Raw genomic sequence first — 16,231 nt, forward strand, 5'->3', positions numbered from 1 at the left:
TAATTCCACATGCTGACACCAAACAAATGAAAGTGGAGAACGTGCCAGACTCTAATTCAGCCGAAAATAAATAATGAACTTCTTGCACACGGAGAAAAGACAGGAAGAGACAGGAGGCCGGAATTTATGATTAGAAAATTACAATTTCTTTTGTGACACATTCAGTCAATCATGCATTCAGGAATTTTACAGCTGTGAGCCTGACGACTGGATCCAAAAATAAAAAGAGTTCACAGGAATTTATGATGAATTAATTTCCTCTACTGTAAGTCACTTTAGATAAAAGCATCTGCTAATTGCATACATAAATGTAAATGTAATTCTGCTAATAGATTTTGATGTGTAGAGCTTAAATTGCATTATTATATCCACTTCAGTTAGTCTAATGACAATATACATGATACATATACATACATATATACACACATATATATACACATACATATATATACATATATATATATATATATATATATACATACATATACATACATATATATATATATATATATATATATATATATATATATTTCAAATTACATTTAAATTTGTTTATGCATTTAGCACACTTATACTGTATATAGTAAAATATATATATAACTATATACAGTATAAGTGTGCTAAATGCATAAACAAATTTTAATGTAATTTGAATTTTATATATATAATTCAAATTACATTTAAATTTGTTTAAAAAAAATATGCATAAATAAATTTAAATGTAATTTATATATTTATATATATATATATTACATTTAAATTTATTTATGCATCTTTTTTTCTAAGTGACTTACAATAGAAGAAAATAATTCATTACAAAAGTGTCATTCCAGTAAACCGTTTAAAAATGTAATTTACTGAATATAAATCCCATATGAATATAAGTGTTATTCTATGCTTTTAAATATTTCTTCCTCCCTGTATTACTAGCACTTCTCATGTTACTGCCTCCTTAAGATAAATGGCTTGATGTATTCCTCCTTTTTTTTTAAGTCAGGTCTGCTAAATGGAAAAATGTAAATTTGAATCTAAAGGAGCGTAATCCTTCTCCACAGACGAGAAGACATTAAAACAGGCATCATAGCCAAACGCACAAGCGTGCAGCTCTTTCCTCTCAAGCGCGCTCACAATGACAAGCATTTCAAGTCTCACAATAAACACATTCTAACTGAAGGCACCGAATCCCTCCGGGGCTTCACGCCATTTTGAGGGCCCAGCATTCCTTCAGCTGTGAACCACTCGATCCCAGAAAGTTATTTAAAATTCACCCGTGTCCCGGTGCGGCAGGGTCTCCATTAGCAGTCTGGGAGCGCAGCGGGGGGCTGGAAGAGGACAAATTAGCTGATGTGGAGGACAGAATCTTTGCTTCATCACATTTCTGTCGTTTTTCGTTTGTTTTTAAAGAAAACGAGCTCAAAATTAGAACTTGTTTTGAAGATTCTTATCCCAAAAAAGACCTCATAAAATTATCATAACAATAGTCCATTTGACTGTTTCAAGTCTTCAAAAGTCACATTATGCTTTGTCTGAGAAACAGACTGGAATCGACATCATGAGACTTCAGAAGAGCTGGAATACAGTGCATGAGTGTTACGGGTATTTTTGGAGCTTGACAGTCATGGTTGTGAAATGTTGTGTTGCATGGAAAAGAGCTGAATGAAGATTCAAAAAGTTGACCTTCAGTGCCACACACAAAAAAAAAAGAAAAAAAAAAAGATTTTAGAGCAACATGAGGGTGCAAATATTGACAGATATCTGTACGGTCTCTAAATGATCAACATGATCAAAGCAGCTGAAAAACCTAACCCTAACCTAACCTTCTGTCTGATTGATATTTTATACTTTTTAGCAAGTAAAAGGCCTTTAGTATAATAAAATAAAATTGTAAAATGTCCACCCTCAGGTCATGGTTCATGTGTCGTTTTACTGTGAAATCTTTACTGATTTTTATAAAGTAAATGTAAGAATAAATTTGATATTGTTAGTAAAATTTCAAGATGAAAGCAACTTGATTATCCATACATATTTTTTTCAAATATCAGTATCAGATATGATCCATCAGGCTTCTGAGGAAGGTTTCTTTGTTCATCTCTCAATCATCATTGTATTGCGCTGCATTATAGGTTTTAAAACTACAGAGCTTTAATCATAAAAATTAAGCATTTCAATCTCTTCAAACGAAAACATATTATTGGCAGATATATGGTGACGACTGATATTTATATGCATTGTGTGTAAGAACTCTACTATAAAGATCTTATTGATTTACAATCACAAGCTATCAGAATTTCATCTTTTTGGCAATATAAATATCAGCATCTGCATCAAATTGCATATATTTGGGCCTCTGAATAAAATTAAGCGGTTTTACTCAATATTATCACTATATCATGAGTTATAAAAGACTGATGTATCAAATATGATATTTGACAACAAAACATTCAATCCTGCAGACTATATAAAATGTTATGTATTATAATTAATCTGAATAACAATTTTTTTTTAAATCGGTTGAATGAACGATTCAATGACAAATACGTTTTTTAACCGTCACTTGTCGCCACCTACTGGTGTAACAATGAAATTGATACAATCGTAATTTGAAGCCCCAAGTTACTTTCAAAAGATGATTTACTGTATTTTGAACGCTTCCGTAGACATCAGTGTTCATATCCGAACTATAAACTTTTATAATGTTGATGTAGAAAAGGCTGTTTCATACCGATACATGACAACTGCTCTCTCTGGGTCAGCGGCAATGCAAACGCAGATCTGAATTGTGTGATTTTGTCAAAGGTTTAATAGACACAAGCGATCTTTTAACGATTAATCGTGCAGCTCTACTTCATCAGATGTAAAGATTATCAATGCTAGCAGCAAGATCAGATACAGTATGGTGTTCAGATGAGCACATCTGACATAGAGGTCACCTGTGAGACTGATCAGACTTGACCTTTGTAAAGTCATTAAGAGACTCCGTATGACTGTGGACTGGTGGGTCACTCTGAAACCAGTAGATGATGATGATGTGGCATCAAGCTATAAATAAATCTGAGTGCTGTCGAGATGCACACTTCAACACACAAGATACTCAGCTCATTCATACGACTCGCCTGCAAGTCGAATCACACAGGAAACAATGAGATCTTCTGTCAGCGAGAATCTCATCCAGCTCATGCAACACATTTCGCTTAAAGAAGATAATCCTATCTTTGAGAATCATGATTTTTCTTTTTACATTATAGAACGCAGTATTATTTTCATGACAATAAAACATTTTTCCACAAAAATTCTCATTACTGTCATTCTCATTTACTTTTGTGATTTTTAATTCTCAAAATTCTGTTTGATAGTCATATTTATTTGTATACAAAAAATAAAAGGCAGTGCAACAAATACCGCAATGCATTAATGCTTTACTAATTAAATAATGCATCATGACTTCTGCTGTGAAATCATTGAAATAGAATGAATAAAGATGAAAAGAAGAACATTTAGGCAAAATATATATATTCTTTATTCTGCTGTGAAATATGAACAATAAACGTTTTTGTGAGATAGACACAATGTCCTTCACACACACAGAATGCAATAAAATTATGCATGTGCAAGTCAAAATCCTGTTGAGACAAACTTAAGCGTGACAGTAACGGTAAGACCCGTGCATAAACAAGCACACTAAACCAACCGTTTCTTCAGCTAAGGACACTGACGACCCCTGAAAATAAATACTCTTCAAAGTTCCCTAACTTTTCAACTAGCAATGTCCAACAGCGGACAAATACGAATCACGTTCTGTATTTTTTAGATAATATATTGTGATAATAATGACGATGGTGGAAATGACCTTTTAAAAATTTCTGGACTCCTGAATCTTACTTAGGTTAATTTCACAATAAATAACATGTTCATTCCATTAGCATAATTCCATTAGCAATCAGAAATAACATCTTGATTGGAAATGCAATATAATATTCTGTTTGCAAATGATATCTTCCTTGACTTCTTTGGCTCTTGGACAAGAGTAAAGCAATACAATCAACAGACAAAGGGCATTTGAAAAGTAGCAACTAAGCATTACATATTTCTGATATACACTGAAAATAAAATGGTTTAGGATTTACTTTGATACTATTTTCACTAAGAAATTGCTAGAAATTTTCACAAATAAAGACAAATAAGTACATTTTTGAAAACGAACGACTTGAAAAACATACTTCAATAATCTGTTTTATTTACAACTTACAAATATTTTTTTACAGTGTAGTTTGAATAAACAAAAGTCCCCTTAGTTTAAAAGAAACACCCACATGCATCCAGCCAGCACTGTGCCTCAAAAGGCCAAAATCAGAGAGAGCAGCAGGGGTTTGTGGAAAAACTGTCATCTAGTTATACATGAAGACGCATCCACCAGACTCACGCGCACACACACACACACACACACAGAGAGAATCAGGACATTTCTAGGGAGGTCAAATACTTTCTGCTTTCTCAGACACACACTTCATGCTCAACAGGAAACAGTCCCTTTCCTTCTGAGATTCTTTACATGTTTCCCCAGCGGCGGCGACCATTTATAGCCAACGGACCGAACCCGTTCCCATGAAGAGAACGCTTCTGAACGCTACAAATCTTATCATTTCAACAAACTGCGCGGAGACATCATTTTCATGGACAAACAAGCTAAAAATAATCACCAGTAATGGATATTGCCAAGAAACGATTCCAAGAAATACTGCTGCAGCATTTTGCGGAAAATAAATAAATAAATATTATATATAAATTCTATAACTTATTATATATTAATTTAAAATTAAACAAATACATTTATTTATATACGTTTATCAAATACATTTACTCTTGTCCCAGAGCCAAAGAAGTCAAGGAAGATATAATTTGCGGGCAGAATATTATATATATATAAAATACATTTATTAGTTTAATTTTAAATTAATATATAATAGAATTTATATTATTATATATTTTTATTTGTTACATATTATATAAAAAATAAATAAATAGCTTCAAATGTCATAAATCGAAGAAAATAACATTGCTAACATTTTATATTTTCTAAAGAAAATGCTTGTCTATGCAAAACTTGCTGCCACTATGCATATACGATCTTTCTTAGCACAAGTTCCTATTGTGCATGATTCTTTATGTTATTCCAAAGAAAAACAAGAGTTATTTTGCATAATCTTTCTTTAAAATGTTTATTAATGACTTGCTCCGCCTTGTTCTGCTGACATCAACAGTCCCTCTAAACACCCGCTTTTCAAGTCCAATCAAATCCTGCTGGATAAAATCCAGCCCATCCTACTTTAGTCTCACTGAAGATCCTGTTTCATGTCAGATTTCAGAAGCAGAATGGGTTGTGAATGTCAAGAGGGCTTTTTGTTCATGTATGAGCAACAGTAACGGCTTTCGTGAACATGACTAATGAATATTTTGAACTAGTAAGAGCAAAAACTCCTCCCTCTATGTCACTCACTCATTAGTTTCAGAGACTCCAGGCATTAAACATGCAGCACAGCGAGGCCTCGTTCAGCTGACGTAGCGTCTCGTAACATGACACTTAGGAAAAAAGCCCAGCTAGACATCTGCAAACCTCTGCGAACTGTTGAATTTTACATTAATTCAGTCAAGGTTGTTGTTTTGAATCCGCTGTATTTTTTATGCATGCGTAAAGCATGTTGTTAAATGGATACGGGGCTGTAAAGAGAGAGCCTGTCGATGAGAAAGTGACGGGCTTCCTGTGGGTCTCTAGGGAGGAACGCAGAAACACACAATCACGCTCATCCAGGCCTAACCAGATGTGACGGCTGACCACGGCAGGGAAAAGACAAGAGATGCAGCGATCCAAGACACCCAAGCACCAGCGCTCACGGTTATATAAAGATCTCACATGCTCCAGTTCAAGATCAAGTTTGTCATTTGTTGATGTCCAGATAGCTTCTGGTGTTTAAAGTCACCATGAAATCAAAATGGACGATTCTTAGTTTTTATGGAATATTGCTGCATTTATTATACATGATTTATCCGTGCACATCATTATTTTTTTTAATTGATGTGCCTCGTAATCTTGAATCAAAATAACTTCCCCTCCCTCTTGCAGCTCATCTTTTCTCTTCTCTGATGATGCGTTTAATGGCATGAGGGCGGGGCGACCTGTCACTCACGTGAGATCCACCAATAGCAACCCACAACCATCCAATCAATTCTCCATGGACAAAATCAAGCCCCGCCCTAATTTTTTTCTTGTTCGAGAAGCCGTTTCACTTGGATATATACGTCACAATAGGGGAAAAAAGTAGAGCCCGACCGATATGGATTTTTGGGCGCCGATGCCGATACCGATAAAAAAAGCCAGATACCGATATATCGGCCGATATTATTTATGTGTATATTATAATACAGTAGCAATATTATTTATGTGTATTATAGTACAGTAAGTTTGGACACACTTTACAATTGGTGTGTACAAACTTTTGATGGGTACTAGAGCCCGACTGATAAAGGATTTTGAAGGCTGATACCGGTACAAATATTTGTTGGTTTTAAAATCCGATATTCCGATATATCGGACGATATATATATATATTTTTTCAGAAACGCGCAACAAAACATTAACAAATTTCCCTAACATTAGTTATTTGTAGTTGTTATTTATGAGTTTTAACTAAAATAATATGATAATGCATTTTAAAAAGAAACTTGTTTCTTGTATTGTCACAACAGAACAGAGGAACATCAAAATATATTAAAGTTCTGATAAATAAAATGTATAAAAATACAAACTTAAGATTTTTTTTAAGACTAAACGTTTAGTCCTTTGAACAAAAACAACAATTTCACATTCAAATTGACAACAAATTCAAATTGTCATAATTTACTCTCTCAAGTTGTTTTTTTCTTCTGTTGAAAATAAGTTATTTGGATGAATGTGGGTAACCAAACAGTTGATGTACCCAGTGACTTCCATAGTATATTTTTCTCCTTTGGAAGTCAATGGGGACCAGCTACTGTTTGGTTACCCACATTCTTCAAACTATTAATATTAGAAAAATATTAGAAGGAAATTAATACAGTTGGAATAACATTAGAGTGCCTGTAAATAATGAGATCATTTTTATTATTGGGTGAACTATCCCTTTAAGGACAAGCGGCAATGTGTTTACAATTGCTACTGTCTCTTTAAGAGCTGAGCACGACACGTCTAATGTACACGCATTTGACAAGCGGACAACCGACATTGTTTATGTAAATCTTGTGTGTATTTAACAGTATTAGCACAATAATACTCGAAAGATAACTTAGTCCAGTATCCAGGCGCTGGTACTAGAAAGTTTCTAGTACCAGCGCCTGGATACTGGACTAAGTTAGAAAGGCTTTTAGTGCATGTGAGCTTCACATGTACGCGCTGAGAAACGCACACGTTAGAACAGCGCATCAGCATTTAAAATTAAATGTTTAACCGACAAAGCATTAAAGCACATGCACATTATGAACTTTTGTGAACTGCAGTGTTAACATTTTATGTGAATAAAGCCTACGTCGCGTTGTTCCGCTTCACTCTCGGCTTATTTAACCGCAGCAAAACTGGACATGAGTCACGAATTTTGTCATCCTTATTTGAGTTAAGAGAACTGATAGGGATGTTCTTTTAATTGTTATTCAAACAATGTATGTCTCGTGAGTCGTTACCAACTCACCATGAACACACTTCACCGCTGATCTCACTCGCGGTTCTCTCTGCCCGACTCTGGCTGGATCAACAGGTTGCTGAATGTGTGGCGCGTTATACACGAGTGTTGCCAACAGGGACGGTGTAGAGTGCCCTCTGGTGGACAAACTATACAATTGCAACACTCATAACATGGTTGAAGGGTGTTTCGTCCGTTTTTATTTTATTTTTGAAATATTAATTTATCGGCCGTTATAAATGCCGATACCGATAGTTTTGAAAATGCCTAATATCGGCCGATAATATCGGCCTGCCGATATATCGGTCGGGCTCTAGAAAAAAGGCAATCACAAGTTCCGTTTCATGACGACTTTAATGTCAGAGTCATCGGTACTTTCACTTCCTGAAGAGTGAAACTGATTGTTTACATGCACATCAAATTCCATTTAACGGCCATATTCGGGCTGAAGCATTAGCTAAAACGCTCAGCTACAATGGCCGTTTGGTAGAAATGATGGTGTCTCTGTTTGGAACCAATGTGACATGCCACTTGAAGGTCAAATTATATTTGCATACAGTTTATGCATTCAGCAGACGATTTTATCTAAAGCGTCTTACATGGTTTGCATTTGATCAGTTCATGCATTTCCTAGGAATCAAACCAGTGAGATTGGCGTTGCTAGTGCCATGCGCTACTGTATGAGCCACAGAAATGCAGATTTGCAAATTAACTTGAAGAATACAAAAAAAACATGAAAATAATCGACATTCAAACAATTTATGTATTGCAATGGGACGTGTAGCACTAAAACAAAGCTGCCTGAATATAAAATGGTTATCATTTTGAGAAATTTGGTTTTAAAGTTCATCTTTTCAGAATATAGAAAACCTACATAATCGTATGTCAATGTCTTCAGTAAAAATCACCAGTAAACACAATCAGTAATGGTTGTAACAGTGAAAAAGGGCCTCAAATGCATTCAAGTAATATTTTATGTTCTTTTTCAATGTTCCCTCCAATATCACTCGAGGGCCTGTTTCCAAAGCCAATGGAATAATGTATGGATGGGTTGGTGCCTCGGCACAATGAAGAAACGGAGAACAATGAAGCATCTCTCAAATGATCACAACTGACACTTCAACCCCAGAGACCTACACCATCGCCTCAAATAGCAACATCCAAACAGCACATCCCAGCATGCACTACTCCAATGACAGTCAAAGCGCAGTGAAATCCATTAAGCTACAGACAGCACACAACTACACCAAACACGTCATATAACATCTCACGACAGTTACATTAACTGTGTCTTCCAACACTCCCAAGGGTTATGAAAGTCAAATGGTTGTATTTTCGCTTACCTCGTCAAAGCCGCTGTCTTCTTTCTTGAAGGCTTGAAGGGGAAAGAAAGAAAAGTAATATCAGACTTTCATTTTATTGACTATTGAACAGTGAATAAAAGAATGACATAATCAAAAAGTGGCTCTTTAATGCATTCTGCACATGCAAATGAAAAACCAATAAGAAAGGCTGTAATTGGCTGAAATAGTTTTCCAGCCACAGCCGAAGGTCATTAAGAGAAAAGGGCGAAGAGCAAGTCCACATTACATTTAATTAGAAAATATATTTTCCATAAAGAAAATGAAGCCTTGTTTTACTACTAAACTTTATAAAAGTTTACAGATTATATATTAAAGATATAAAACGTTTATTACAATATGCTTCACTTCATAAAAATATATATCATTTCTTTTGATTTGGGGGTGAAATGTGTCCTGTTTTGTGGGATTCACCCACACGTATAAACCACATCAGCATCTGAACAACTCCAATAAAGCCTGGAAACCACAGAGAAATGGTTTTATCTATTGAAGGGTGAACATTTAAACCGATACTCTCACAGCAAACATCGACTTTTATAACATCATTCAATGAAGGAAACAGAAACTGGAGATCGTTTGGGATGAAATGGCCACTGGGAGCAGAGAATGGATTGTTGGTAATAAAGCTTTCCTCTCAGATCTAATGAGAGTACTTGTAAATACTGGATGACAGTTGTTTTGTCTTTTTAACTGTTGTGGTAAAGATCTCTGTTGTCTCTAGCACATGAGGAGAATTGATCTACAGTCAATAAACCAATTTATGATTATACCCATACTGAGATGTAAAAGTGTTTGAGATACAGTTGATAACCACAGACAATAATTCTACAGTCTATGACGCAAAACACTTGCACTGCAATAAACATTAAAAGAAATTGAATAATTTGTTTAAATGGGAACCATTATGCCCTTTTTCAAAGTCTTGATTTAGCTTTTGGGCTCTACTAGAACAGGTTTTCATGCTTGAATGTTCAATAAACATTATTTTTCACATATTCTCCATTGTTGCAGCTCCTCTCTTCCCAGTCTGTCAGTAACGCTCTGTTTAGTTCCTGTCTCCATGAAGCCCCTCCTTCAGAAAAGCACACTGTGCTCTGATTGGTCGGTTGGATCAGTGTGTTGTGATTGGTCAAGCGTTTCGAGCGTATTTGTAAAATGTCCCGGCCCTTACCATAACCGCCAGTTTCAACACACTACTAACTAGCTCAACCAGGCCCCGCCCCTTTATTTTCCACATTACAGTTTTTCTCGATTGCTTAAACACTATAACCAGGCTTTTGAACTAAAATTTCAAAACCATAACGCCATTTATCAAAAAGCACACCCATTTCACTAAACTATAAACACTATTCCCTGTCTTGACACATGAGTCAGATTTGTTGAACTGTCACTGCAAAACTCAACACACAAATCCCTTCATTTCTCATTGCTTAGACCATGTTGTCATTTAGAAAGCACTAGCATTCAACATTGTTCACTCAGGTCAGCACAGCTTCAGCTCAGTTAGCACACAATTACCCAGCTGGAAACACTAAGAGTCAAAATTTAACACACATCAATCAGAACTTCAATAGATATATAAAAGGGCCCAGATCAGTTTATTGCGTTTTGGAACAATGGATCCAGAAAGACAAGGAAGAGGGATAAGAATGAGGAGGAGGAATGAGGAGGAGGAAGGGCAAGAAGACAAGCAGTCTCAGATGAAATTCAAGCCACTCTAGTTGCCCATGTCTTTATCAATGTTATGACTATGAGGGAGGCTCGGCTACGAGTAAGGCCAAATTTGAGTCGCTTTACCATCGCCTCGAGAACCTTCAGGGAGGTGTGGTGGCAAACAAAATTCTATCAATGAATAAGAGACAAACATTTCCAATAGTCTTTGATGAGGTTTATTTTCTTGCAAGAAAAGGCCAGCAGTCGTACAGTCACACAGAGTGACACAGAGTGTGACAGTGAAGGGAGGGCATCCTTTCTCCTTTATAGTCTTGACTCACAGAATGTTATCTTTCTAGGCAAATGATGGTATTTCAACCATATGTGGAACATTCTTAGACGTATCCATTATTGTATCCTTGAGTGGAGGCCCTCCTGTTACGTCCCAACACTCTTTACCATTCCAATACAATTCGAATTCCATATTAGAATAGGGTTTGTGTGTGCTCTTTTACTGTCATATGTTGGTCACACACATCTTACTGTAAGTAAATATAAAACAAAAACAAAAAAGAGTAAAAAAAAAAAAAGAGTAAAACAGGAACAAAAAAAATTGTGTGTGTGTGTGTGTGTGTTTTCTGTGTATGAATAAAAATGTGCCAATGTATCCATTGGTTGTGTCTTTTGTGTTCCTCATGTGAAAAGGTTTGTGATGAGGGGAACAACAAGCAACATAACTTACCAGTTTTGGAAATGTTGTTTTGAATTTATTGCACCAGTGTGTTAGACTATGTTGTAGTGTGTGTGATTTTGAGGGCTTGTGTGTCCTGTCTGAGGGCAAAGTTTGGTTTTTCAGCAAGAGTGAATGGTTTTGAGTGTAGAGCTTCATTTTGACCTGAAAATAGGATGTTTGGAGAATTGGGTGAGACGTTATGGATTTGTGTTTATAGTTTTGAGAATACGAGGCATAGTTTCAAGAAATGTGTTTAAGCAATCGAGAAAAACTGTAATATAATTGTATAATTTAAATAAGTAATATTGTGACATGTTCATTCCCGGAAGAAAAATCAAGACTACAATCGAGGCGTTTCAGGGAGTTCAGAAACAGTGACACTGATATAGAGAATAACTCCCTATGGAGTGGACTTGTAACTTTGCAGACCTTTTTCATGCTCAAACAGCAACATTACACACTAAAGAATGTTGAAAAAGTAAAAATGCTGAAGTTTAGCCTATTTTTGACACTTGGCAGATTGGTGAAAAAAGTGAACTTGTAGAAGTTATAAAATTTAAAGTTTATTGTTAGGAAAAATTCACAAATGAAATATATATTTCCCAAAACACGTTTTACTCTACTACTGCAAGAAAATCAAAGCCATTCATCTAAACAAGTTGTGTTCCAAATTTGAGGTTGAGATCTAAAAAGAAAAAGAGCTTTCAGTAAGATTTTATTTGTGCATTTCCACTAGATGAAATTTGTTTCCCATTATTTTCTAATGAGGTCATTTTTGATTGTGAGGAGCACAAGCGTGACTATTTTTCAGGACCATTTAACCTTTTGTGTGTGTGTGTGTGTGTGTGTGTGTGTGTGTGAGTGTGTGTACACAGCAAGAGCTAAAACCTTTACCAAGTTCCGTACCATTCCGATGAAGTAAAAAATATATTAAAAAAATTAAATAAATGATAAATAAAAAAATTCCATTCAAAAATGAAAGAAGAACACCAGAGGGTTAAATATTTTTTTAAAAATACCAGCTTCACGTGTCTGCTTTTTATAACCATACAAATATACATTGTGGTAATCAACATTATGCACATCAACAAAACTTTCCTTTAAAACATAAAAGAATGTGTTCAGATCTGCGCTCACGACATCACACAGATAATAGACGCAGATCTCCTTCATTCGGCTGCTTAATAAGTTAGATTATTTGACTGAAGCACAGTCATGCAAACAGTATCACTGTTAAACACTGTTAAACGAGCACCGCTGCCGAGCATCTTTCTTCCATGTCCCTCGCAAAATTATTTATTCATGTCACTGTTGTTGTTTCAAGGCGACGAGCCATTAAATTGCACCATTCTCAGAGGAAAACTGAGACAGAAACTGCAGAACTATTACAGATTTCACTTCAGGGGAAAAAATAACAACAAGAAAAAACATAAGTAATAGGCTAGGTTATGATTTAATTATATGCTACCTGTGTGACTGTGACATTCCTGCACGATCAGCATGAAAGCAGCTTCACTGTCTTGGTAGACAGATTAACTTCAATGAAGAAAAAGAGAGTCTCAAAATATCCGTCCCACACATTCAGAGGAAAAAAAAAACTTTCTAAAGGCTTCAGATGGAACAGAGTGTCTAAAACCAGCCGAATGGCAGCCTGATGAAAAGATAATAATGCAAAATGAGCGATGGGCCGGATGAGACACCCCAACTTCAAACATACAAACACAAGACGCGCACAGAGACGCCAAGGACATCCGCGCTGAGACAACACGCCGTAGCAGCGCCTGCACTGTAAAAAATTAGTTTTTGGAAAATTTGACCCACAACATTAAAGAAACGGCAGAGTATTTCATTTTACACATGGGGTACTTTTTTTATCCCTGTGTGCACCAAACCCATCTCAAGTGTTTGCTGTTTCATCCCATCCCGTTTGAAGTTCCAGTAGTGCCAGTTACTTTTCAAACGTTCTATGGACAGATGAAACAAACAAAAAAAATTGCTTTTTGGCAGCAAACACTTAAGATTGGTTTGGTTCATACAGGGATAAAAAAGTACCACATGTGTAAAATTAAATACTGTATCTTTAATGCTGTGGGCCTAATGTTCTGCCAGAGGTCCGGGACATCTTGTTCAGATACATGGCATCATGGATTCGATCAAATACCTGCAGATAAAAAATCTAAACCTGAAAACCTCTGCTAGAAATCTTATAACGGGTCATGTCTGGATCTTCCAACAGGACAGTGATCCAAAAGCAAACCAAGCATCTGCAATGGCCATCCCAGTCCCTGACCTGATCCCTATAGAAGAGGAGTGGGCTGAACTGAAGAGAAGAAGCGCCAGCATGGATCTGAAGGATCTGGAGAGATTCTGTATGGAGGAATGGTCTCTGATCTCGTCAGGTGTTCTCCAAACTCATCCGGCATTATAGGAGAAGACTCAGAGCTGTTCTCTTGGGACAAGGAGGTTGCAAAAAGTATTTAATAAAAGGGGGCAAATAATTGTTCCGTGTTTTGGAGAAAAATATTTATTTCATAATGTGATTTTCCCCCCACTTTCAATTATTTTACTTCAATAAAAGGTTAGATTTTTGCTTTTTTTTTTTTAATAAAAATCAAAAGGATAAACAATGCAGATTTTTTTTTTTACAGCCATATTTGATCATATTTACCAAGGGGGCAAATAATTCTGAACAGCACTGTATATGCATGCATGTGTTTTTAGTATGTATATCTAAAAAAAATTATATATACAATAAGTAAAGTGTTTTATATATATATATATATATAATACTTTACTTATTGTATATATAAAAATGTTTTATAAGAAATGTTTAAATAAATAATAATTCATTAATTTAAAAAGTGAATGATTAATTGAACGAGTCATAGATTTAAACTAATATACACACTGCTTATTGTACATAAAAATGTTTTATAAAAAGATTGAAATAAATATTGATTAATGAATTAATTTTTATTTTAAAAGTGAATGATTAATTGAATGACTCATAGTTAAAATGTAAAGTATAAGACTTAACTTTATGAGAAAATATAATTTCTTAATTTTGAGGTGAAATGCGACATGGGTAATTTTGAGGTTCGCCCACATGTACAAAGCACTTCAACTAATTATTGCCTTCTTTGTGAATGTTGCAAAAGAGGTTGTCTCCGCAGGCAGCATGATTAACTCGATTTTGGAACGGGGCCCATATGAATAACTCCTGTTCAAAGACACAATCATCAGCCCATCACTGTCCTTTAACAGAACAGATGAACGAGCACAACCATGATGAGACACATGACTGGTGAAGTCAGCGTCTTTAGGATATAAAAGCCCCTAGGCAGCATCTTTAACAGAACAGCCTTTATGACACTGACAGAAGACAATCAGAATCTCAAATCAAACCGCAAAGGGACCAACTTAGTGCCCTAAAGAGTGCTCACTCGTAACCGGTGACATACAATAAGCCATAAAAGTAGCATTGCTCAAGTCTCTATTTGAGCTCATATTGAAATGTGATACATAAGGTGAAACATCTGATGATCAAAAGACTGAACCTTCATGTTCTGTTGTCTAAGAGAGACATGTTTAAAAAAATAATAACATGTTGATGCATTATAGCTTTTCCTCATTCTTATGAGGACTGACAGTTTTTAGTTTAGGATTTTCAAACAGAAGCAACATTATAATATATCTGATGTCAAATGTATGCCTGCTTTATTATAAACCAAAAGCTTCAATACTATCTGTCCACAAGGTTTTGATGAAATCAGGGGATACTCATAAATAACTAACAGATAACAGGACATTGATATAAAGCAAAAGTCTCCATTTGATCTGCTCAAGTAATGAGATCTCATGATTCTTACGCAAAATCAAAGACCTTTACAGATGAAGGTCTCTGCGAGTTTAGATGATTTCAGACACTGACAATGAATCACAATGCAGGACAGCAATGAAAAGAGTTTATGAGATCACATTGATCGATCACACACATTGATCAAACGTGAACCTCTGACAGAAGATCACAAACAATCAGATACGGGTGCATCTGCAGATTAAAAGTCCATGAGATTGAGAAGATGTGTATTCCACAGCCCTACTCAATTCTATTCTGCTGGTTTGTGAAGAGCTCAGCCGCATCATGAACAATCATGCAACATCTGCACTTCACATGCACAGCTCAGTTTCGTTTACCGTAACGTTACAAACGCGTCGCTTAAAGCATCAAAACTATCATTTACAGTGAAAACAAACTTTCCAAGGACTGTCCTGCAGAAATAATGAGCTCGTGTACAATAAAAGCGATGGATGATGGACACTCACCGATGCGACTGAAGCTCTCCGACAAAGTTCTTCTTAATTTCTTCATTTTGCCGATTTTTTCGGCAGGTTGAGCCGCTGGCATTAAATCACACATGAGTTTGAAATCAGGGAGTAAATTAGACGCGTAAATAACAGTTGTGTGCAAACACTGTCCTTCTGTATTAAATGTGCATTTCCAAAGTCTAATGACTACATATCTGGAGACAATGTAATCCGCAATAATGTGACGAGGCGAGGGAAACTTCAGGACAACGTCTCTAAACGCCGCGGTTTTCCTCTGGAAATGTGGATGTCATTTTTGGGATTCTCTCCTTTCGCTTGGCGAGAGTGCGGATAAAACCCTGCGTTAGCCCCGCCCCCGCGAGCCAGCTATTGGACGGCGAACGGATGTCTCGTCTTTTACTGGCTGCATTAACTGTCCATCATCTGTAGAGCTCCGCCTTGCCTTA

The 16,231-nt window shown here is 35.8% G+C and overlaps 1 protein-coding gene across 2 annotated transcripts in view; it reads right to left on the reverse strand.

Annotated features, from left to right (window-relative positions):
• cdk14 (cyclin dependent kinase 14) overlaps window positions 1-16,117 on the reverse strand; it is a 155,344-nt gene extending 139,227 nt beyond the window's left edge. The window contains exons 1-2 of one of the 2 annotated variants that reach the window (XM_081389058.1): window positions 15,783-16,117; window positions 9,050-9,081 (exon numbers count right to left, since the gene is read on the reverse strand). In XM_081389058.1, the coding sequence (XP_081245184.1) occupies window positions 9,050-9,081; window positions 15,783-15,876 (126 nt within the window). In that variant the 5' untranslated portion in view covers window positions 15,877-16,117. Of the gene's footprint in view, window positions 1-7,715; window positions 7,777-9,049; window positions 9,082-15,782 lie in introns of those variants that run through there. The other variant, XM_081389060.1, reaches the window with a different exon arrangement.
• Window positions 16,118-16,231: the final 114 nt, after the last annotated feature.

Source organism: Scardinius erythrophthalmus, assembly GCF_964197995.2.
Source record: "Scardinius erythrophthalmus genome assembly, chromosome: 16".
Taxonomy (NCBI): Eukaryota; Metazoa; Chordata; class Actinopteri; order Cypriniformes; family Leuciscidae; genus Scardinius; species Scardinius erythrophthalmus.